Source organism: Acanthamoeba castellanii (assembly GCF_000313135.1).
Source record: "Acanthamoeba castellanii str. Neff unplaced genomic scaffold scf7180000084772, whole genome shotgun sequence".
Taxonomy (NCBI): domain Eukaryota; phylum Discosea; order Longamoebia; family Acanthamoebidae; genus Acanthamoeba; species Acanthamoeba castellanii.
This window is the reverse complement of record NW_004457676.1, coordinates 14,074-38,233: the sequence shown is the minus strand read 5'-3', so window position 1 is coordinate 38,233 and position 24,160 is coordinate 14,074. Positions and strand designations below refer to the sequence as shown.

Sequence of the window (24,160 nt, the reverse complement as noted above, 5' to 3'; positions counted from 1 at the left end):
CTTCACTGGCGCCTCGAACTGCGGTTCTGCCCCACGTGAGCGGTTCTCTCAAGTTCGAACTGTGACACATCAGTGCCGAGTACATCGGCAAGAGAAGAAGAAACAGAAATGTTTGGATCAGGTTTTGGAAATGGAGGCCGAGGAGGCGGTGCATTTGGAGGGCCACCACAACAGCCGCAGCAACCGCCCAGCAACTCCTCAATGTTCGGTGGCGGCCGCGGCACCTTTGGGGCGGCAGCACCATCGTCGCCATCATCATCGTCATCATCACCTTCTCCACCGTTTGGCGGAGGCAGCTTCGGCTTCGGGAGCAGCACGGCCCCTCCTTCTGGGCGAGGCGGCTTCGGCTTCGGGAGCAGCACCACCAGCGCCCCAACCAGAGGAGGCTTCGGCTTCGGCAGCAGCAGCAGCTCTCCTTCGCCGTTCCCCCCCTCGCGAGGCGGCTTCGGCTTCGGCACCACCACGCCCGGTGCCCCGCCCTCGAGAGGCGGCTTCGGCTTCGGGGGCAGCAGCACCAGCACGACCGGCGCCCCGCCAACGCGAGGCGGCTTTGGCTTCGGAAGCAGCGCGCCGTCGAGGGGCGGCTTCAGCTTCGCGGGCAGCAACGCGCCGTCGAGGGGCGGCTTTGGCTTCGGGGGAAGCAACGCTGGCGTTGTTGTTGCTCCCGCCTCGTCTGCCCCCGCGATGCCCTCAACGACGGGTACTACTGCGAGTGGTGGTGGTGGTGGTAACGCGTCGGCCGTGCAGCCGCCCACGTCGGCGCAGGGTCTGCTGGACGCGGCCGAGGCGGTGGTGGCGTCGGCAGCACGGAGCCGCGAGACGGACGACGGCAAGGTGCGCGAGCGGCTGGCCAACGTGGTGGAAGCACTACGATGGATCGAGCAGGCGCCGCGCGCCGTCGGCTGGGGCTTCGGCATGGTCGACAGGGGCACGCGCCTGCGCACCCGCTTGGAGCGGGTCGAGGACGACCTCTGGCTGCGCGTGAGCGAGCGCGGCCTCCACATCATGGCCGTGCAGACCCGCAACCCGACGGCCGTCAACTCGGCCGGCGCGCTCGTCCAGGGCGGCCCCTCCCAGCAGGGCCTCGGCTCCTCGGGCCTGGCCGACCTGCTCGACCTTCACCCGTTCAATTCCCAGTCTGCCGCCGCCGCCAATTCTGGGTCCTCCTTGTCGCCCTCGTCGTCTTCGTTCTCAACGCCTATGTCGTCCGGCTTTGGCGCTACCGCGGTGGCGGCCTCGCCTCTGGTGGCGACCACGACGCCCAGCGTGGAGGAGGAGAAGGCCAGCCAGGCGGCGCTCAAGGAACGGCGGAAGCAGGAGGGCCTGTTCGAGCCGACCGCGGAGGACGTGGCCAAGCTCGTGAACGCCGCTATGCAGGCCCTGGGCGGCATGACCGCCAAGTCGACGCCCTTCGACCAGCTGGTCCAGCGTCGCCTCCGCGTGCTTCTGCGAGCCAACGCCGCGCTCTCCTCTCAGCGCCGCATGTGCCGCGAGGTACGTACCTCGACGCGTCCAACTACACTCACCTCATCACGCCCCATGTTTACTCAATCGCTGTTGTGTGTTCCCCATTTGTACTGTGCTGCTGCTGCTGCAGGCCGACGCCAAATGGAAGAAGGCTATCAAGGCACGCGAATCCGAGGCCAAGGAACCGCCGACGGTCAAGCCGATCAACTCGCCCTCGGCCGTGCCATTCATGCTGACCGTGTGCACGCGCACGTTCAACCTGCTCATCCGGTCCCTCCTCGACACCTCCAACGTCGACCTCACGCTCTCGAACATTCTCGGCCTGCTGAGGGACGAGGCCAAGCGCGAGGAGCTGAGCCCGCGCAACAAGCGCTGGCTCGCCGATTTCGAGGCCTCGTGGGGCGGACTCGAAACGCTCGCCACGCAGGCCAACGCGCACGATTCCAAGTTCGCCGTTGCCGCCGCCGCTCTAGGACAGCTCTCCGGCTTGATGGTACGCGCGCGTGTGGCCCACCCACCACCATCTCTCTTGATGTCCTCGTCACTTATCGCGAACGCTCGGCCTTACCTACTCCCCTGCTGGCAGTTGTCGTACCAGGTGGCCGCCAATTCGCTGCAGGGCGAGACGTCGGTGGTGGACGCCGACTTCATCGTGCTGCTGGCCAACCACGTCTTCCTGCCCCTCATCCGCGTGCTGAAGGGCGATGCCTGCCTTCAAGTGCTCGCCCTGCTCGCCAAGCGCTACCGCGACGACGTCGGACCGCTCGCGACCGAGCCCAAGCCCTGGGTGCAGCCTCTCGAGTCCTGGCTCTGGGAGCTGGCTGCCATTCGCCCCGAGACCGGTGACGATCTTGCCCTTAAGACCCGAAATCAGGTACTCTCTCGCCCCTCGCGTTTGCCAATTGGCAGCACCACGTCGTGCCGCTCACCCTGGGATGTTCCCCCTTCTCTTCGTTGGCCAGGCTGCGACGGTGCTCGCTTGTCACGTTCTGGCGCGCGACTCGCTGGAGGACATCGTGTCGCTTGTTCGCCTGTTTGTGCTGCCGTCCGCGGTGACCTCCAGCGACCAGAAGGCGCTGACACCAGCAGCGGAGACCATAGATCTGGACATTGTGCCCTTCCTTCAGTCCTGGTCGGACATGAGGACCAACGATCGCCGCGTTGGTACCCTTTCCCGCCTTTCCTCTTCACTCACCTCGTCCCGGAGCCATTCCCCCCCCCCTCTTCCCCCACACTCACTGTGTTACTGTGGATTGTGATGTGTCGCGCAGCGATGGCCTGGAGCGCCTTCGAGTCGGCCACGTTCCGACGCAACTCGACGTTCGTACAAAAGGACGGTTACGTGTACATACACGGCAGGCACGGCCTGCTCAAGATCGGCACCGGACATCACGGTACCATCGTGAACCATATTTATGTCAGCAACCCCTCGTACCGCACGCGGGAGAAGGGTTGGCTCGCCATCTACGGCAACAAGCTGTTCTACCGGTCTTCACGCATCGGCTCGGCTTCGTTCGTCATCATCGACGCAGAGACACTGCAGGTACACCAATTTTTTTTTAATTTTATGTTAAGATTAGAGGCGTCATCTGCAGAGGTGGAGAGATTATTTGGTAACCCCCGTACGCCCATCGCTTGGTACCAGGAACTCGCCGAGGTCCGCTCCCCCAAGAGCTCGACCGCGCAGCTTTTGCAGATCGAGCCAGCTGCTGCGACAGCGGATGCCAGTTGCACGCCGGATAACAAAGAGAATGAATCGGCGGCCCCGAGCAGCTCACAAGAACAAGCCCCCGAGGTAAAGGCAGCCCCGGGCGACCAGAGTGTGCCGCCGCAGGACACCGACACAAAGACGGCAGGCAAGCGGGACAGGGAGCAACGCGCGGTGATCGAGATGGACGACCCCGAAGGCCTGTTCCCCAAAGAGAAGCAGGTCCTGACGGACGGCACCTCCTACCGCTCGCCCATCTTCTCCGACGGCCGGTACCTCTACCTTCTGACCAAGCTCCCGGCGCCGCCCAAGCAAGAGGAGGAGGGCGCGGCCAAATCCGCGACCGAGACCGAGGGCGAGCAATGCGTCGACGAAGTCCTCGAGAGAGAGTCCGTCACACCAGTGCAGCCGCCTCAGGCCATCGCCACTCTGGAACCTCAGGCGACGACCGCAGGGTTCAGCTTTGGTAGCCCAAGCCCAGCGGCAGCATCAGCAGAACTTACGACGACGGTCGCAACATCGCCCGCTGCAGTTTCCGAGGAGCCCCAGCAGTCACCCGCCGACGAGGCTGCACCGCCCCGTACCGAGCCCGAAGAGGTGGAGGAAGCCGCCGCTCCGGCGAGGCCCGTGGTGGTAGACCACCGTATCTACATGGGCGACATTCCGCGCAATTACGACGAAGAGCGAGTGCGCGAGCTGCTCGTGCCTTTTGGCGACGTTCGTTCCCTGATCCTGCCCCGCGAGGATGGTACCTCCACCCCCAATTCATTGCCGTGGATCAATGTATCGTAGGGAAAGCCAACCGTGTGTGTCCTCTGTGGCTCTCTACCTTTAGGCGGTCTGGCTGGCTATGCAGTGGCCGAGTACCGGAACCCCGAGGTTGTCGACAACGTGTGCTCGGCGCTGCACGGTTTCCCGCTTGAGGACAGGACGCTCATCGTCATGCGTCTCTCTGACCGTCCGCCCGGAGCGCCCGCAGCCCTTCTTGCGAGTCTCGACGCCGCGCCGGAAGCGACTCCGTTTGGGGCGGCAGCCAGCTCCCGTCCTGCCTTCGGAGGTCCGTCAATGAATCCGTTCGGCGCGGCCAGACCGGCGTTTGCCTCAGCCAGCGGCGGCTTTGGCTTTGGCAGTAGGGGCCCCGGGCCTCTGGTCGCCCCGGCCTCGCTGCTGTCCGGAGGTTCCGGCGGCTTTGGCTCTTTGGCATCGGGAGCTACACCGCCTTCGACGGCTTCGGATTCCTCTCCAAGCCCTGCTGCTGCTGGCGAGGAGCCCGTGCTCGGCACTGGCGAGTGGTCATGCGGGGCGTGCACTTTTCTCAACGCCGCCACGTCGCCGGCCTGCAACATGTGCCGCACCGCTCGGCCGGCGCAGTCTGCCGCTGTGCCAGGTTAACCTCCTTTGCTCTTTGTTCGTTCCCTACTCGAGACCGCTGCGCAGCTGGCTAACGGCGTGTGTGTGGTTAATTGTACAGCTGCAGGTACAGCTTCCTCGGAGGCGTCAAGCACCAGCACAGCTCCGCGACCGGCAAACACTCTCGAGAAAGCGCGGAGGGAGGCCGAGGACAAGTTTATCGTGCACGTGTTCGACCCCAGCCAGGAGGGCTTCCCTCACATCCGCTCCATCCCGCTGAAGACCCCCGCAAGTACTCACGCCACCAACAACCCCGTCCAGATTTTTTCCATTATTATTTAACACATATTTTTCCACATTAATTATTTTATTTATTTGCATTGGCTTATATATGGCTGTCTCTTGACACAACATCAGCGGGCGCGAGGGTGTTGCACCGGCCCAGCGAGATCACCACACCGGCCAACTTTACCTTCACGCCAGTGCCCCAGGTACCTCTTTAATGGCCTATTGCCGCGGCTTCTACGGCTCGACCATGGTGTTTATGTGTTCACCTCTCATCTTCATCACTCAACACTCGCAGCCGGACTGGCCCGGCTCCGTCAGCTATTGCATCACTGCCATGCCGGAGTACGCTCATCTGTCGTTTGAGGAACTGCGTTACGCCCACTACAAGCCCGGCGAACAAGGTACGCATGCCACGCCGCGGTTTTTCATCTCTGCTTTTCTGCACTAACTCTCTTCACCGATGATTAGCCCCGCCATTCACGCTGACGAAAAAGCTTTTGGCCGAGGCGCATTTCCTCACCGATGGCACCCATGTCGTCGTTGCGGCTCCCGATGCCAAGAGCACCCTCTGCCGCGTCTTCTCACTCGAGGTACGCTCATCGCGATCGAACGCGCGTTTTGGCAGTGCCCCCCGCGTGCTGATCTAGACATTATCGGCTTTTCAGGATGGCTCGCACGTGCACGACTTTGTCACAGATCGGGTGCCAGGCGTACGGCTCGGTGCGTTCCCCAGTTTTACCGCCTGCCTATCAATAACGTACCGACAGTCCGATATGCCGTGTCTCATGTTGTTCTGTGTGCTCTTTACTGGCAGGTTATGCGAGCGATGACCTGTTGTCCGTCCCTGAAGGACTCAGTGGCTTGCTGCCCGCGCTCAAGAAGACAAAGGACAACGAGGAGTCTACTGCCACCCCGCTTGCATCCGAAACCTCTGAGCCGAGCGCGAAAGACGACGCGCCAGAGGAAAAGGGCAAGACCACCAAGGAGGCTAGCGTGGAGGAGGCCAAGCCGGTTGTGGAAACGACTGCCGTTCCCGAGCCGATCGGCTCGCGAAAGGTCGCCCTGTGCGTTCTCTCTCGCCTCGTGGTACTGATGCACAACACTAGTACGGTCACCCCCTTCGCTCCTTCCTTCCTTCCCGGTGTTCTGCCCGGCCGCATTGCGGACCTAACTCGTGAGTGCGCGCGAATGGTAATTAATTCTAGGTGCGCCTGCCGACTCCGAGAGCGCGCTCGACCCGGATAACGTACCCGAGTCACGATTCAAGGCCACTGGGAAGACCCTCAAGGATCTCGCGTCCATCATCAACCACTTCGGGACCTTGGTCTTCGCACCCAATGGTGATGCGCCTGGTACACACACACACCTGCGCCGCTCCGTATTCATTCTTTCGGAGAGGGAACATTTGGCTCAAAGCAGTGCCTCCCGTTGGTTGTGCAGTCGACGCGGAGCAGTCCGAGCAAACCGCCGCCAGCACGAAGGAGGTTCTGACCAACGCCAACCTTCTGCTTCATTGCCTGCGCCTTCTGGCCAGATGCGTGGAACAAGCCACCTCTATCACCAAGCACACCATCACCGACACAGGTACGGGCACAAGCGACATGTTTGATCAAACCCACACAGACAGTATGTCGCTTCGCGTTCTTTGGGCTCATTATTTCTTCCTCTTTTGTCTTGTCTCAGACGAGGCGCTCTTTGCCAGCATCCAGACCTCCCTCATGCGCTTCGTCAACATGGGACACTTGGCCCACCACCAACAATCCGCATCACTCGACTCTTGCGGTACGTACCGCAAATACCCCAGTACCAATCCGTTTTTCCGGTGTTGACGTGTCACTGTTGTTCGGCGGCCTTCCAGGCGGCGACCAACAGCGGCTCCGCAATCTGCTGCGCCTCGTACAGCAAGAGAGCGGTACCGTGTTGGTGAAGGGGCTCGCCCTGTTCTTCCCCACGCGCAAGGAGCAAATCTCGCTCTTCCATCGCCTCCTCAAGGGTCACGTCGCTCTGCTGGAGGCAACCTCATCATCTGCGCAAGCGCCCCCGAGGTAATTCGCCCCCCCCCCGGTTTACTTGTTCCACACAGCAACCCCGCTAATCCCACAATGGCGACACGCGCACACGTCAGGTCGGAGAATGGGAAGGACATGCTGTGGTACCTCTTGTCGGCTGGCTTCATGAAGCAGCACGTCATCCCGCTCTGGCTGGGCGAGGAGCTGAAGGCGGCCCAGCGCGTGAAGCCGCCGACGCCCGTCAAGAAAGAGGAGAACGAGCAGAACGCCGAGGCCGAAAAGAAGGAAGACGACAGCGAAGTGGAGAAGGCCGCACCGGCTGAGACCACGACGGCCGCGCTCACAAGGAAGGTGGAGAAGATCATCAGGCTGCTCGCCCAGACGCTCGACCTGGAGCTGCAGTCGTCCGTCCGTCACGGCGTCACGCTACCCACCAGCTTTCCCTTCAGGCACGAGACCTCCCTGGCGCTGCAGCAGCTCGCCTTCCTCCAGAAGAGCCTGCTCGGCCTCGCCGCCAAGGCCGATACGGACGCCGAGGCCCAGCCTCGGAGACCGCTCACCACCCCCGAAGATGAGCAACGCTGGCAGCGCGTGCAGCTACGGAAGAGGGCGGTGGCGCGCTTCTACAGCGGACTCGTGCTGCAGTACGCTCGCGTGGTGCTGGGCATGGCCGCCCGCGCCCTCAGCGGGCCGCTCTTCGAGAAGTTGGCCCAGCACACGCCGACGGCCGAGGAGTCGTCAACCTCGGTGGGTGCTTCCGCGACCGCGACCCCCGAGGTGCCCTCTGTCTTCGCTGCCAGCCTGTCGCTGGTGGCGGAGGCTGCCAAGGAGCTCGAAGCTGGCACCACCACGCCTCCGGCGGGCACCGATCACCGCGCGACGCCCAACGACCTGATCAAGGCGTCGTTTGTGGGCACCCTGCTGCCGACGCTCATCACCTCGCTGTGCGGGCGTGCCAGCAACGCGGCGTTCGTGTCGACCCTGCTGCCCGAGCTGGTTCCCCTCATCCAGCGTGTGGACCAGCTGGGTTCCCTCCTGCCCCAGACGGCCCGCAGCGAGAAGGCCGTCTTTTCCGTACTCACGCAGAAGCAGCTCAATGCCGGGTACCCGCTCTCCTCTCCTCTATTCTTGTTTCCAAGCGCCCGTGGGCTTACGCAACAATGTTCGGTTCAGGGGGGACTTTGCCCTGCGCACGATGTCGAGCCTCCACTGGACGTTGGATCTCGAGAAGGCGCTCGCGAACCTCATCGGGCAGAGCATCACCACGCTGGTGAAGGGTGCCACGGCGACCGACGACGAGACCCAGCTCCGCAAGTGGCTCGACTCCAAGCTGCTGAGCGGCGGCATCGACGACGCACCGACCGGGCTCGAGCTGCGCCGGAAGGAGTTCCTCGAGGAGCTCATCGCTCTGCCTTCCGAGGGCGAGAGCGAGGCCGTCATTCTGGCCACCTACATGCACCGCCACATTACCGCCAAAAAGCCGCTGGCAGCCCTCGGAGGCGAACTCGGTACCACGTGTTCCCGCTTTTGTTGGAATGGAGTCCTGGTTGATGCTGGTGTTGTTGTTACTTTTTATTGGCTGACCACGTGGTTGAAAAACGCAGTGGCCAAGGTCGAGCGTGCGGCGGTGGCGGTGTTGCTCAAGCACAACCAGCTGATCAACGAGGCCATGACTTTCGCTCTCTGGCTGACCAACAACCCGTCGGCCCTCGAAGTCGCCGACAAGGCGCCCCTGCCGCCCGCCCTGCAGATGGTGTGGGAAGTCGCCTATGAGGTGCGATCGTGGCTGGTGCAGCAACAGCACAAGCGCAGGCTCGCTCAGAAGGAAGGCGACGCCGAGATCAGGTACAGCCTCCCTCCCACTTCTTGGGTGACCCGCACACACGAAGGGCTTTTCACTCACCATATGGGTCCCGTTTGTCTTAAAGCGCAAGCGCGGTGTACGAGCAGGTGTGTGGCCCCGTGCTGAAGAAGATCGAATTCCTGTTGACGGTGCGCGTGCCCGAGGCGAAATCGAGCGAGCAGCAGGCCGAACAGGCCGAGGAGCGCGACCGGCTCTCCCGCTCGACTTCGTCCACGCTGGTCAAGAAGAGCGCCGCCGAGCGCAAGGCCGCCCTCACCTCGAGCGTCGAGGGCACTGCCGCGGGCAACACTCCGCGCATCCTGCGCGCCCGATCGACCGGCACGCTCAAGCGATCCCGGCCACGCGGCGACAGCATCACCGAGGACACGGTCCTGGGTGTCGACCTGATCGCATCGCCCACGGAGAGGCGCAGGCAGCTGCTGGAGCGCAAGGACACCAACGAAAACCAGCGGCGCGTGCAGGAGTCGTTCAAGATGTGGAAGCTCTTCCGCGACCGCAGCAAGGAGACCGAGTCGGCCAACGCCATCGACCCCGCCCAGGACTCGATGATCTCCGACGCCGTCGTGGCGTTCATCATGGACGACAAGCTCGAGCCGTCGGGCCTGCTCAAGGGCCTGCGCCAGCGCGAGGAGAGGGCGCAGGGCCGCATCGAAGGCCTGCGCACGATGAACAGCCTCCTGGCCCAGATCAACCTGCGGTCGGTGCAGTACGACCTGCTGCTCGCCCTCCTGCGCCTGATTCAAGAGCGGCCCCGCTGGGTTCTCGGACGCCGCGCTCAAGAACCAGCACACACACGTACCAGGCGCAGGGCTGCCAGAGCGCCGCCCTCGAAGGGCTGGGACCCACCTTCCAAGCGCTCTACGTGCAGCTGGCGGCCATGCTGCGCTCCAAGGACATCCAACCGATCGTCAAGGTGCTCCTGATGCAGCTGTGGACGCTCGGCTTCCGGGAGGAGGACCACGGGTTCCTGCAGAAGGTGGCCATCCTGCCCACACTCAAGAAGCTCATCGGCGAGGAGACTGCCCTCGGCGCCTCGCAGGACGCCGCTGAGTCGCCGTCGGCCGGCGCCGGCGATTCGGGCTTCGCCCTGGTGTCGTTCAATCTGAGTTCCGAGCTGGCCGACAAGAAGGAGGTGGCCAGGGCCGCGTGGCTCACCTTCAGCCTGCTCACCCTCTACTGCGTGGGCACGCAGAAGGGCGACGCGGAGAAGGACGCCGACCGCGCCGGGCTCATCGAGCGGGTGGCTGCCGTCAAGGCCGCCGCCGCCTCCTCCGGCTCAAAACTTCTCAAGTCCGTCGACCAGAGCGAGGAGGTCAAACTGCCGGCCCTGGGCGAGCTTCAGAAGCGCATGCTGGAACTGATCTTTAACGAGCTCAGCACCAGCCTACGCGTGTTCCGGTCGCAGCCCTCGAGCACGCCGGCCGGTGCCTCGTTGCTGAGCCAGAGCCCCGCGTCGGCCGACCCGTTCGCCCACCCGGGCGCTCAGCCCGGGGCGAGCTGGCCGAAGCACGTCATCCCGCTGGAGCGCTGGAAGGAGTTTGACCAGGTGGAGAGGCGGTGCCTGAAGATGATCAAGCTGCTGCATCCGCTCACCAACTCGGTCGGCGTGCTGCGCTACATCGCCGAGAACAGCCACAACATGCAGACCGTGCTCTCGCTGATGCTCGTGGGCACGCCGCGCATCCAGAGGATCGCCCTCCGCCTGCTGCGCGACGTTGTGCCCATGGTGCGGCCCGAGCGACTGGACTACCTGTGGCGCCTCGTCATCGAGGACACCTACCCGGCGTCTGCGACCGACGCCGGCAGCGGCCTGGCCGACCCCTTCCAGCAGCTGCGCTCGTCGGCAGCCGTCGGGACCGGCGACGAGGGCATCCTGTCTTTCTTCTTCAACACCATCGGCGCCGCGCTCTGCAACGTGTGCCCCATCGCCTCTGTCGACTCGGCGCAGACCGTGGCCTCGGCCCTGGCCTATCTCTCGCGTCACCACCCGGACGTCCTCGCTGCCGCCACCACCACCACCGCGGCTGCTGAGCAGCCCGGAGAGGCCAAGGGCGCGTCGCCTGCGGGCGCCGGAGGCCCCGACACGCCCTCCAAGCTGCGCGTCAGCTTTGGTGGCGCAGCACTCGCGCCGGCCTCGCCTGTGCCCCAGGATGCTGCTGCAGGTGGCGCTCCCACCCCTTCCTTCTCGGGCGGCAGCGGTGCCTCGCCGCTGCCGCCCTCATCGACCTCGCCGGTCACTGCCGCGCCGTCATCGGCGGTCGACCTGCTGTCGGTACTTGACGAGCTCAGCCCAGGCGGTCCGGTCCGGGGCTCCCGTTCGCCTCGGGGCCGGGGCAAGCGTACCCTCGCGTCCGCGCTCACTACCGCCACACTTGACCGCCCGGCGGGTACGTCGCTGTTCGGGTCCTCCCCTTCGCCGTCATCAACCTCCACGTTTGGATCTCCTCCCGCCTCGCCGTCGGCCGCGCCGTTTGGGTCCAGCCCTTCGCCGCCGCCTGCCACAACGGCGTTCGGATCCTTCGGCAGCTCGGCACCCGCCGCCACGCCGACATTTGGGTCATTTGGGTCTTCCGTCGCGCCTCCTGCATTCGGTTCTTCCCTCTCCTCGACGTCGCCTACTTCATCGTTTGGATCGTCGTCTTTCTCCTCTTCGCCTACCACGTCCGGTTTTGGTGCCAGCTTTGGTAGCGCACCCGCTGCAGCCGCCACGCCCTCTACCACGACCTCGTCTCCTTTCGGCACCTCCACCACCACCGGCAACACGTCAACCAGCTGGCCCACGTTCTCGTTCAGCTTCGCTTCAGCCTCTGTTGCGGCGACTGCCTCGAGCACCAGCACCGAATCAGGCTCCGGCGGCTTCACCTTCGGGAGCTCCGGCCTGGCCAGCGGCGCCGCCAGCAGCACCAACCCGGCGACCGGTGCCGCTGCAGCCACACCCCCGCCGGGCTGGGCGCACAAGTCGCTCCCCTGGAAGCCGAAGGAAGGCCTGGAGAAGCAACCCGACGCCCGCGTGGCGATGGCCCTAGCTTCCGAGGTGATCGCGCTCCTGCGTCACCTCCTCAACACGTCGTCCGTGTGGCGCGACAGGCTGCGCGAGCTGGTCACCCGCAGCGCGCTCGACGCCCCCGTGCTCCTGCGCCACGAGCCGAAGGAGCCCCAGCTCCTTAAGAGGGCCTGGCGGGACCTTGCCGCCCTGGCCATCGTTGGTATGTGATGCCTGCGGGCGCCATGGCTGCACACCACCTGTTGGCTAACCGATGTGATCATGTGTACGACCGCGGTGGCAGGAGGTTTCCCGGAGCCATTGCGGGTTGGCGGATGCGTCGAGGTGACCAACAAGGACACCACCACCGCTTCCACCACGACCAACCCGGACGCCGCTGCCGGGCCGACCTATCGGCAGGGCGTCATCATCGAGCTCGACACGCAGTTCCGCAAGGCCAAGGTGGTCTACCGTGACTGTCCCAAGAGGACAACGCACGCCGTGGAGTCGTTCGAGGCACTTCGTGCAGTGCCCGAGGTGGTGCTGGGACCCGCGTTCTTCTCGCCCCAGTACGCCGACCTGCTGGCGGTGTCCATGTTCTTCCTGCAGACCAAGCTCCACGAGCCACAGCCGGACGAGGGCGGCCGCACCAACATGCTCCACTCGTGGGACGCCATCTACACGCAGATGAAGTCGTGCAGCGTCATCGCCCTGGCCTCGCTGCTCGCCAACACCTCCGCCGTCTCGCTCTTTGTCGAGAAGGGTACCCTAGTCCCGTCCTCCTCCTCTTACTTGTCCAGTCTGGCCTCTAACGAATGGTACGTGGGTGGTAAAGGCGGTCTTGGCGCGATCCTGGACTTGGCCCTGAAGAACGCGGATCTTGGGCCGATGAACCGCAGCGAGGAGCTGAGCGAAGCGCAGAGGGAGCGGCTGCACAGCATCGCACACACCGCATGGAACGACACCGTCCCCTTCTCGCCCTACAGCAACGTGCCCATGGTCCTGCCCACCGCGTGGCACGGCGCCCAGCTGAGGAACATGCAGATCGGCGGTAGCGACGACGCCCAGCTGCTCTTCGACTCCCGCGTCGTCGTTGAGACGGGGCTTCGCACGAGCTCGGTCAGCTCGGCCTGCGCCGACGTCCCCATCTCCCGCCTCCTGCCCATGTTCTACTTCGAGGTTCTCCTGTCTGGTTGCGGTGGCTCGTACGTTCCCCGTCACACACCACACCACACCACACACGCTACCAACTGGGGATGCACGCCTTGCCAGCTGTCGACAGCGTTTAATTTCTCTGAGCGCTTGCAGATCTGTCGAGGTTGGTCTGAGCCCGGTCCGCCAGGCGAGCGGCAGCACGAGCACGGCGAGCAGCGCCGTGGGTCCGGCCAAGCTGGAGTGCGACTTTGACACGGTCTACACCTACCGCGGCGATGGCGTCAAGTGCTCGCCGGGCAACGGCACCGCCACGTATGGCTACTCATTCGGCTCCGGGGACATTGTCGGCTGTGGGTGGAACCGTGATCAGGCTACCATTTTCTTCACCCACAACGGCACCCTTCTTCAAGACGCTTTCACGCTCGACGCTGGCCAGGTACTCACCCTTCTCCCCAATCTTTACTGCGCATCACGATGCATGGACAGTGGGCTCATTGCGTCCATCCTTTTTGTCTGCGTTTTTTGCTGTCAAGCAGGGGCTGGAGCTCTACCCGGTGCTCCTGCACCGCAGCCAGGGAGCCAGGATCACCGCCAACTTTGGCCAGCAGCCGTTCTGCTTCGACCTGTACACTTACATGGCCAAGCACCTCAAGAGGAACACCGACGTCACCTCCTCGTCGAACCACGAGGTGGTCGTCGATCAGTTTGCTCTCGACAAGGCCGATGAGCCGATTCCTCGCGCCGCCGCCACCCAGGCGCCAGCGCAGGAACCTACTGCTACCGGCCCAGCGCTGACCGCCACCGAAGATCCTACGGCATCTGCGAGCACAGCAGAAACGAGCGAGGACGTCAAGACATCGACCGCCGAGAACAAGGAGGAACGGCCCGTCACGGCATCGACAACGGAGCTGCTGCCAACTCCAGACTCGGCCACACCGCCGGCTTCGTCAGAATCGTCCGTCGCAACGGCGTCAGAGTCAGGTTCGGCTTCGGCTTCAGAGGCAGAGCCAACAGCGCCCTCAGCCACGGCATCGACAACGGAGCTGCTGCCAGCTCCGGACTCAGCCGCAACGCCGGTTTCGTCAGCTTCGTCCGTCGCAACGGCTTCTGAGTCAAGTTCCGATTCGGAATCGGACTCGGATTCAGAGGGGGAGTCAGCTCCCTCAGTGCCATCGATAACGGCGTCGGAGACTCCCTCAGCGTCGTCGAACGATCCCTCCACGACCTCGTCACCGTCATCAGGAGCGGCGCCAGTCATGCTCACCCTCGAAGCCTCGAGCGAGTCGGCGTCGATTCCTTCCTTCGGCAGCGTGGCCTTTTCCTTCAGCGAGCAGCCGCCGCAGCAGCGCAAGACCGTCACGCTGCCCAAGGGGGGCCGGGGTGTGGTGGCGCCCACGCGCGGTCGCAACGCCACGGAGGACATCCAGGTGGGCATGTGGTACAAGGTGTTCAAGGATACCACCTCGCTGCAGCGCAAGGACTGGAACGCGGCCATGGAGAAGACCATCGGCCACAGCGGCCTGGTCAAGGCCCTCAACACCACCAACGGCACGGTACGTTTGACACCACTCTTCTCTCTCTCTCTCTCGTTCGAGATGGCGACCAGTGCTGATTATGGTGCTAATATCAATCGCAGGCCCTGCTGGAGCTCTACGATCCGGAGAGAGGCGTGTGGCAGGAGTGGTGGTACCCACAGCGGTTCCTGCGGCGCCCCGTGAAGAACGTGCACGACCCGTGGCCCCACACCCGCAAGCAGATGCTGATCCCGACCCAGGTGCACTTTGTCGATACCGAGACCGCGCTGCTGCGCAAGTATGCCGGCCAAGCTCTGCTCTCCCTCCTCGCCCACTGGCCCGAGACCATGCGCTTCTCCTTCGAGAGCGTCGGTGACCACTCCCTGCTTGCCTTCCTCAAGTACGTCGCCGCCGAGTACCTCACCGGAGCCACGCCCTCCGACGCCAGCAACCCGCCCGACGAGGACCAGGGAGCCCTTCCCGGTACCCACTACTCACCCCTGTTTGTCAGAGTGCGAGTGACTGCGACTGACTGCAGCGCGCAGACAAGAGCCGTCTCGCGGCCTTTGCAGCCCTGCCCACTTCGCAGAAGCCGGGCCGGAATGCGGTCCTCAAGGTGGTGTCGACGGAGATCGCCACGAGGCTCAGGCTGGAGGCCGACAGCAGCAGCAGCAGTCCGAGCGGGGGCGGCCTGGCCCACGTCCTGCTCGACTACTGCATTGCCGCCGGCTTCTGGCTTGCCAAGCCCGCCCAGCCAGGCACCCCCGACTTCAACTTTGCCAGCTGGCTCATTGCCCTGGGTACGCCACCCATCCCCGCTGTGCGAGATTAAGAAACGGCCCCTTTCTAAGCTGCGATGTCCGCGCATGTGTGCGCAGTGTATGCGGATTGCGTGCCTAGCGTCAAGGAGAAGTACACGCCGCAGGTGTTCGAGCACCTGGCGAATCACCTGAAGGCGGGCGACGAGGCCACGCCCGCCATGCGCGTCCGTCTGATCCGTTTCATGATGGCCCTGGCCACCGACTGCGCCCACTCCCTCCGAGGATCGCCCGAAGCGCTGGGTACCCCCGCACGCCCTCTTTTCCTCCGATGGATGCGACCGCCAGGGTGCTCATCGCTTTCTCTCCCTCCTCCCCCCCTCTTCTTTTTTTCCCTCTTGCTGCGGGTGCGCCAGCTCGCGCTCGCCCCAACCGCGAAACCACGGACTGGCTGTCGGCCACCATGCACACCCTGCACTCGGAATTCGAAAGCGAAGGCCAGTCCTTCGAACCGGACGCGCTGGAAAGGAAACGCTACTTCTCGACCGTCGTCGAGCTCCTGGTGGTGCTGCGAAAGGCCAAATGGGACTACTTCGAGGAGAGCGGGGAGCCAAAGGAGAACAAGGAGGAGCAGGAGGAGCAGCTCAGGTTGATGAACAACGAATCGTGGTTCGACACCCTCGTGGACCTGCAGTCGGCCTCGGAGTGGTGGCTTGGCCCGGACGGAGCCAGCGCTCCCACGCCGCTCCTCTGCACAGCGGCCCTCAGCACAGCCTTTACCCAGTGCCGGTGCGTTCCTCCCTCCAACCTTCCCATGGGCTCAGCGCCGAGTGTGTGTCTATTCGGTTGTGTAGCTTGCCTGGCCTATTTGTTGTTCTTCTTCTCACTGGCCTTGTGGATGACGACACAGAGAGAGCGAGACCCACCCGACCCAGGACGCGGCCAAGGAGAAGCTCGCGGCTGCCTCAGAAGGCTCCGGAGAGGTTGTACAAACCCTGCCGGACGGAGGCGAGGTGCGAAAGGTGCACATCCCGGGCGCGAGCTCGCTGCAGGTGGTCCTGGATCCTCGCTGCAAGCTGCACGGCACCGACAAGCTCCAGTTCTTCCTACCCAACGACGATGACCGCACCCGGGTGGGCAACAAGATCCGCCGCAATAAGCCCTGGTACGCCCCACCCCACCGTACCCCTCTTCGCGAGGTCCGATTCCGTGCCTGACACGACACACGACACACGACACACACACACACACACACACACAACACACACACACACGTACACGACACCACAGGCTCTACCTGATCGACGGCGATACGGTGTTCTACCGCTACAAGCGGCCCGTGCCCAAGGGGGGCGTCAACGAACCCACTCCTGCGTCAGCGCAGCCAGCTGCCCAAAGTACTGTTGGCTTTGGAGGGTTCAGCTTCGCGCCGCCGCGCTTTGGGGCGTCCTCCAGTACCTCGGGCTTCTCTTTCGGTTCCTCGTCCGGCCCGGCTGCGCCCGCCACAGCCAGCCCCGCTGCTGCTGCTGCAGACCAACCGACCTCCGCCGCCGAACCGAGCTCGGACAGTGCCGGCACGGAAGCCGCGAGCGCGGAACCACCCAAGTCAGAGCAGGAGCAGCAGACGCCGAAGGAGTCGCTCCCAGAGCCGGTCTGGGGCTTCGCCTTCCATGTGGTCCCCGCCTTCAATGACGACGAGCAGAAGCAGAAGCTGGCCTCGCCCGAGGCCAGGGCCGAGGTGGAACGCCTCCGCGCGACGCTCGTGGGAGGGGCCAAGGGCCTGGCCATCGACGCCGAGCTGGTCGAGTACGTCAACCGGCTGCGCTCGGAATGCCGCGTCCCCTACCACGCCCTCGAACCCTTCCGCCTCCGCTTGACCGTACGCCCCCCATTTCCCCACCCCTCGCCCCCCATTTCTACCTATCATAGCTGTGAATGAATGATTAATGTGGATCATTTGTCGCGATGCAGGACACGGAGCGCTTGGTGTACACCAAGCTGGCGAACATCACGGAGGAGGAGATGCGGGTACGCATTGTGATGCTCAGGCGCTTCAACGAGGCGCTCACCACGGTTCTGCCGCTCCTCGACCTGGCCGGCGCCGATCGGGGCACCCTCGCTGCCAGCCTCATCTGCCTCCGCCCCCTCATCTTCACGCAGGTCAAGACCAAGTTCTTCAAGGTGACCTAACTTCCCCCCCCCACACTGTAGTGTGTGATGATGCGCCCGCGCGAGAAGCCGGTCTCACCTCCATCGGCCTTGCGCGCACGTGCAGAGCTGCTACAAGGCGATGCATTCACGGGGCAATATGACGATTGTCATCAACCGCCTGCTGCTGACCGATGCCGACAAGGAGACCGAGAAGCGAAAGGCGAGGGACATTCGGGCGTCTGCGCCGGGCGGCGACCCGTACGCCGGCGACGACGACAAGGACATCCAGTGGGGCATCTTCACCCAGGCCTTCCACCAGCTCCACTCGGCCAACCCCGCCCAGCTCCGCTCCACCGGCAGGGTACGCTTTGCTCACTGGCACCCTTCCACCACCGGGGGGGGAGAGGAACAGACTGGCGCTAATCTCTCTCTCTCTCTCTGGTGGCGGTGGCGGTGGTGGTGGTGGTGGTGACCAACAGGCGTTCACGGTCCGGCTGGTGGGCGAAGGCGCCACCGACTCGGGCGGCCCTTACCGGGAGTGCCTGTCGAGCATGTGCGCTGAGTTGCAGTCCAACCAGCTGCCGCTGTTCATCCCGTGCCCCAACGCGCAACTCGCCCTCGAAGAGGTGGGCATCGGCAAGAACAGAGACAAGTGTACGTACCCCCCTCCCCAAACGTCCAACACCACCCATCGCCCAATAAAACGCGCCTTCAATTGGCGGTGAGAAGGAGAGCTCGCTGACGTATTTGACGTGTACGTCTGATGACCCGCAGACATTCCGAAGCCGTCGTCGCAGTCGTCGCTGCAGTTGGCCATGTACGAGTTCGTGGGCAAGCTGATGGGCATCGCGATACGAACGAAGGCGCCGCTGCCGCTCGACCTGCCGTCGGCCGTGTGGAAGCCCCTCGTGGGGCAGAGCCTGACGACGGACGACCTGAAGGACATCGACCAGTTCTGCGGGCAGTGCCTGGACCAGCTGCAGAACCCGGAGGCCTACGACCTCAACGCCGAGAACTTCAGCCTCATCATCTTCGAGAACTTCACCACGGCCCTGAGCGACGGCAGCAAGGTGGAGCTCAAGGAGGGCGGCAAGGACATCGACGTCACCTACGAGAACCGGCTCGAGTACGTCAACCTCGTGCGCCAGCGACGGCTGGTCGAGAGCAGGGCGCAGGTGGCGGCCATGCGTCGGGGCCTGGCGGCCATGGTGCCCATCGACGCCCTCTCCCTGTTCACGTGGGAGGAGCTCGAGCTGCTCGTGTGCGGCAAGCCCGACATCGACGTCGAGGTGCTCAAGCAGCACGTGCGCTACGAGGGCTTCCACCGCGAGGACCCCACGGTGGCGATGCTGTGGGAGACCGTGGCCGAGTTCTCGCCCAAGGAGCGCGCCCTCTTCCTGCGCTTCGTGTCGGGCCGCGAGCGGCTGGCGACGTCCAAGTCGCAGAACGCCTTCACCGTGACGCGCCTCCACGGCAGCACCGACTCCCTGCCCCAGTCGGCCACCTGCTTCTTCACCCTCAAGCTCCCGGCCTACGCCTCCCGCGAGGTCCTCAAGCACAAGCTGCTCCTCGCCATCTGCAACTGCGCCTCCATCGACGCTGACTTCCAGGTCCGCCAGCAATGATGCTCGCGATGGCTGACGCCGGTTCCCTCTCATACATTCTCCCTTTTCTCCACAAACACACTAAAGCAGTTGTAGTATGCAAACCTCTCCTCCTGCTTGATTGTGTCCAGCACGCACACACACTTGCTGTGTCTCACTGCTTTGAGCTCTTTCTACAACTGCACACCATGGTGGGCATTCATTTCTGTGTGGAGGGTCCGGCAGGTGAGCGCAAAACACAACTCGGCGCTGCGAGTGCTGGTGCTGGAGCTCGACCGCGACCAGCGGCTCCGCAGCGTCAGCGAGCTTCTTCCTCCATTACTGCGGACGGGGCGTGTAGGGAGTGCCGGGTTGGTCGTTTACGATGCTGGGCGGCACCGTGCGCCAGTCGTTGCGTGGAATCTTTGGGATTTACAAAAAAGATGAGTACTCGCGTCGGCGCGAGCGTGTTGTGAGGATGCACTGCAAGGGGAGGGGAGAAGTGTGGGTGGAGAATAATAGAGGGAGACGGTACGAGGGCGGGCTCGGGGGCGATGGCCTTGCAGAAGTAGTAGAAGCCCGCAAGAACGCCAAAGGCGGTGCCCAAGGAGATGAGAGCATGTTGGATAGACACCGACGTGTCGTAGTCGGGGGTCATCGCATGCCAATCATTCGGATCAATGTCCACTTGCTCCGCCAGCGCGCCAGGTGCCTAATAGCTCGCGAGAATCAACAACATAAGAATTCATGAACAATTCATTGGGGGGGGGTCCGGGATGGATATCAACGTGAATTTGTATAAAGAGAGCTTTTTGAGGATATAACAGGATCTCACCTTGCCCTTCCAGTTATCGAAGAGATTGGGGTCGCCCTCTTCGTAAAGCTTCCATTCAGGTTCCGTTTCAGCACCAGCGCGACGCGGCAGCAGGGCACCTGCCGAGCGCCTCAGCCCCGACGACGAGGGAACCACAGCACGGCTCCTAGCCACGACAGCAACTCGCGAGCTTTGCTTCCACATACCAGGGTCTAATTGATTCGAATTGATCTAGAAAAAATGGATCGAAAGACAATAGGAAAAAGCACGAGAAAATGCGATTAACTTTGTCGACCCCGAAATCACAACAGAAGAAGCCATCGTAAAGCAAAGATGAATGTGGCGAAGGTACGGGTCGCTTAGCCCTTCTGCACACCCTCAAATTGTTCGTTGATTTTAAGCTAGTGATGAATGACATGTCACATTCTGTGTCTTCTCGTCTTTGCCATCAATTGATTTTGTGTGGCGCGGGTGGGAGCAGTCGAGACCGCAGTCGGTAGCAGTGGGCTACACGGGAGCACCCAAGCGTGCCTCGTTGGCGGTCGGCCCTGGTTCAGGACCGGCAGTCAGCGGACGCAAGGGCGACGTGCGGTTCCCCACCCTCGCCGACCTGCGCTGGCGAGTGGACGTCACCATCTCCACGTCGTCCCTCAACCGTGTCCTCAAGCCCACCCTCCTTTTCCAGCTTACCCTTAGTGATGGTACCATCACGACCGCACACGCACACGCACACAGCGTGCGAAGCACGGTGAGGTGCCGTGACTGCAGCAACTCACGCCGTTACGGTGTGTGTGTGATGAATGTCATTGCGTCTGCAGGTTCTATCCGTACGTTCGAGCTGACGGTGGAGCAGTTCCACGAGCTGCGATTCGATGTGGCCAGAGTGCTGAAGGACATGGGCGACCTCGAGAACAACCCCATCCTCAAGATCAAGTAGAGCACCACTTACTTACTTACGCACGCCCCTCCACCACCTCGCCCCCACCACGCTTGTATCTTTCACACAACACAATTTTACCATTCCCACACTTTAGTCAGTTCTCTTTCTCTCGGCCAGTGTGGCACGGACCACACACTGGTACTACCACTACTACTACTAATGGTACAGTTTGGTGAGTGCGGAGGGGGCTCACGAGTCGGGTTTGGCTCCCTTGCCGGGGCTGGGGAGCCCGTCGATGGTCTTGGTCTTGCGGGGGCTCTTGGCCCGCGGGCTCTTCTTGGAGTCGGCGTTCCTCCCGCCGAACAAGAGGCCCTTCAGCCCACGCTTGGGCGACACCTGCGGTGCTGCCGCCTCTTCCGCTGCCTTCTCGGGCTTCGTTTCGTCGTTGGTCGTCGTCGTCGGTGGTGGTATCTCGATAGTGGGCAAACTCATCCTGCACCCCCCCCCCAAACCAATTAATTGGCGACACGTCAGCCCAGCCACAACAACACAGATCTCATCTGGCGTTCAAGCGAGGCCGGTACCGAACGGGCGAGGGAAGGCGCAGCGGCTGCGGGCTACCTGGCGGAGCTGGAAGAGGGAGGAAAAAGCGACACACGGGGGTGAGGGCGGAGCAGCTGGGGAAGGGCAACGCTGGGGCGCGGGGAAATGGTACTGGCGCCACGTGCGAACAGGGCGCCTCTGAGCTCGAGGGCCATATCGGGGCTGCTCCTGATCCTGCCCGGCATCAGGCTGGGTCTGTTCGCCAGCGGATCCGGCCGTCGTGGCACCTCCTCTCCGCTGCTGCCGTTCGGCTCTTCCGCGCTGCTCTCCTCCATCGCCCGTGGTGGTTCGATGACCTCCTTCGTTTGGGGTCCCACCTGATGTGTGGCGAGCAACTTGCCAATGAGTGATGAACACACACACACACACACACAGACACACACACACACACATAGGAAGAATTAAGAGAGAAAGGGGTGTACCGTGATGCCCAGGGCCTTGGCTCGGCGGGAGCTGGTTGGCCGTTTGCGATTGTTCATGCTGGCTGGTCTTCCGCGGGTCAAGTGCGTGAGGGTTGCGCTCGGCGTTGGCACGCCCGACAGCGCCGCCGACAGAAGGTTGCCCTTTGGCTCCTCGGCCTCAGTCCTTGGCTGGTCATATGCTTCCGCAGGGGTAACTCCGCTCTCCACAGAGGTCGGCGAAGTCGTTCCCTCCTCCCCCAGCTGCTCGGCAGCCTCAGAGAGGGCTGCCTCCACGACCGGCGCTGCTTCCACGGGCTCTCGGATCGACGCGGGTTCGGCGGCGACGTCGATCTCCACTGTGGACTCCTCCGCGGCGGCTTGCTGCCCAGCAGCCTCGCTCTCCTTTGTGGACTCCTTCTGTGCGGCTTCCTGCTGGGCGGCAGGTTCGGACGGTTGCAGGGCAGGCACGAGCGGCTCGACGTTGCAGGCCACTTCTGGTTCTCCGTCTCCTTTCATTGTGAGCTCCGATTCGTCCTCGATGATCTTCGTCGCCTCATCTCGATCCGCCTCGAGAGTCTCACCACCACCGTCGACGCCGCTTGGGGTTGGCGCTGCCTCGACCAACGAATCCGCTTCTTTGCTCATCTCGTGCTGTTCGCTCTCGGGGGTCGTGGTCGTCTCGCCTCCGTGCTCAGGTTCCTCCGAGACATCAGTGAGAACAACGGGGTTGATGTCGTCGATGTCGGCGGCTGCCGCGGCGTTCTCCGCGTCGTGGGGCGGCTCCGCAGGGCGTGGTGTGGCGCGAGGCGACGGAGACGGCGAGCAATCCGATGAACGTGGCGACCGCGCGGGAGGGGATGATGCCAGGAGTCTGCGTGCGGAGCTGGGTCTGGGAGAAGTCGTTCCGTGCCGGGGGGAGACCCCCGCTGCGATCTCGAGCTCCAGCGCCGCGACAGGTCGGGGCGATGATTCTCGGGCGTCCTCATCTTGTGGTGCTGCATGCTCATCACGAGGCGAGGGTAGAGGACCGGTACTCTCCTCCTGGCCCTGCCCAAGGCAGCGGGGAGAAGGAGTGGCAGGGCGACCGCGAGGCGATGCAACAGGGCTGTCGCAAGCTCGAGGAAGCAAGGGTCGAGGAGAAGCTGAAGCAGCTGGAGGGATGCGAGGCGAGAGGGGCGGCAGGCGGCAGGCGTCAGCCGTCGGGATCTCAGGCGATGGAGGCGTGATGGCGGAGACATTGCCCGTACGCCGAGGTGAGGGCATCATCAGCTCCAGGGTATCGGCCTTGGGAGCCTCGTCCTCCTCACGGTGTGACTGCAGGCGTGGTGACAAACGCGGCGGCGGCGGCGGCAACGTAGCGCTCGAGTCGTCGACATCCTCCTCGCGGCCGAGCATAGCAGGCGGCGGAAATTCGTCGCGAGTGCGCGGGGAAGAGTCGCGACTTGGTGGGGACGGCGGTCGAGGCGAAGCGACGGGCGAAGAGGAGGCTGGTTGCTGCTGCGGCGGAAGTGGCGGCGGTCCTCCTCCTCGCGGCGAAGCGGCGGCATTGGCCGCGAATCGAGGCGAAGGCGAGGGGGAGGGAGCCCGAGGGGAAGGATGCAACGAGCGGAGTGGCTCCGACGAGAGCGCATGGTCGTCACCTTGCTCGCGAGAAGAGGCTTCGGGCGGGTGCTGTGCAGGAATCGGAGGAGGCGTCCACGGGAGCCCCGGTGGTGATGATGAAGGCGCGCGATCGTGGTCGGCCCTTGGCGGAGGCGGGGGAGGCACCCGAGATGGCAGTGGTGGTAATGGGCCGTCTTCGCACGGGTGGTGGTGGTGGACTTCAGTGCGTGGGGGCGGGGTGGGAGGGCGGTGAGGCATAGGGATAGGTGCCTCGGCCTCCGCCTCCGCCCCGGCCGAGTGGCGCGCCTCATCGCCGCTGCCGAGGGGAGGAAGCGGAGGCAGTTGGGGCCAAGATGAGCGAGACATCAGAAGAACTCTGTCGTCGTCGTCGTCGTCATCTCGAGCTGGGGGGAGTGGAGGCAGGCTCGGCAGGTCGCGAGGTGAAGCGTCATCGCGCGTCGGCAGTGCCGGCGGCGGTCCAGCTTCAGGAGCCAGCTCGCCATCGCGGGCAGAGGCTTTCTCCCCTCCGCCGCGGGAAGGAAAGCGGAGGGGTACGCAGGTGGTGGCGGTGTTGTTGGCGGGAGAAGGGAGAGCAGCAAAGGGCAGCCGTAGTGGCCCGCCGCCACCGGCAGCAGCAGCATCAGCAGCTTTGGGAAGAGCGTGCGGCACGACGAGAGGAAGTGTGGGGGTGGTTCGTGGTGGCTGGTGTGGTGGTGGCGGAGGCGGTGGCACAGGTGCTGCTGCTGCTGTTGCTGTTGTATTGGCGGCAGTGGTGGTGGCGAGGGGGACCACGGTAGGTAGCGGCAGTGGCGAAAGTGGCGGTGTCGCAGGGCGCTGCTGCGGCTGGTGTGAGTACTGAGCGGTGAGGGGCCGAGGACGCGGAAGCTGTGGTGGGACAGCGGGGAGCGGGGGAAGAGAGGGCAGAGCAGGCAGGGCAGGAGGAACGGGAGGGGCCGCTCCCCCTTCCTCCTTCCACGCGTGGCGGGAAGCAGTCGGGTTGCTGCTGCTGCTGCTGCTGCTGCCGGAGGTA

At 63.8% G+C, this 24,160-nt stretch overlaps 2 protein-coding genes and 2 pseudogenes across 2 annotated transcripts in view; 2 read left to right on the top strand and 2 right to left on the bottom strand.

The window, feature by feature from the left end:
* Positions 1-201: 201 nt before the first annotated feature.
* ACA1_272230 lies at positions 202-18,872 on the top strand (annotated as a pseudogene).
* A 297-nt stretch (positions 18,873-19,169) lies between these two features.
* ACA1_272220 (uncharacterized protein) lies at positions 19,170-19,848 on the bottom strand (the record flags this gene model as incomplete). Its single annotated transcript, XM_004353698.1, has 4 exons — positions 19,170-19,253; positions 19,366-19,542; positions 19,666-19,763; positions 19,806-19,848. The coding sequence occupies 4 exons, from the start codon at positions 19,846-19,848 to the stop codon at positions 19,170-19,172; spliced, it is 402 nt and encodes a 133-aa protein (XP_004353750.1).
* Positions 19,849-19,977: 129 nt separating this feature from the next.
* Positions 19,978-20,581, top strand: ACA1_272210 (annotated as a pseudogene).
* A 192-nt stretch (positions 20,582-20,773) lies between these two features.
* Positions 20,774-24,160, bottom strand: part of ACA1_272100 (uncharacterized protein) — a gene marked incomplete at both ends in the record, with an annotated part of 4,735 nt that continues 1,348 nt past the window's right edge. Inside the window, 4 exons of the mRNA XM_004353697.1 lie at positions 20,774-21,017; positions 21,109-21,145; positions 21,240-21,444; positions 21,550-24,033. Of these exons, the coding sequence (XP_004353749.1) occupies positions 20,774-21,017; positions 21,109-21,145; positions 21,240-21,444; positions 21,550-24,033 (2,970 nt within the window). The remainder of the gene's footprint in view (positions 21,018-21,108; positions 21,146-21,239; positions 21,445-21,549; positions 24,034-24,160) is intronic.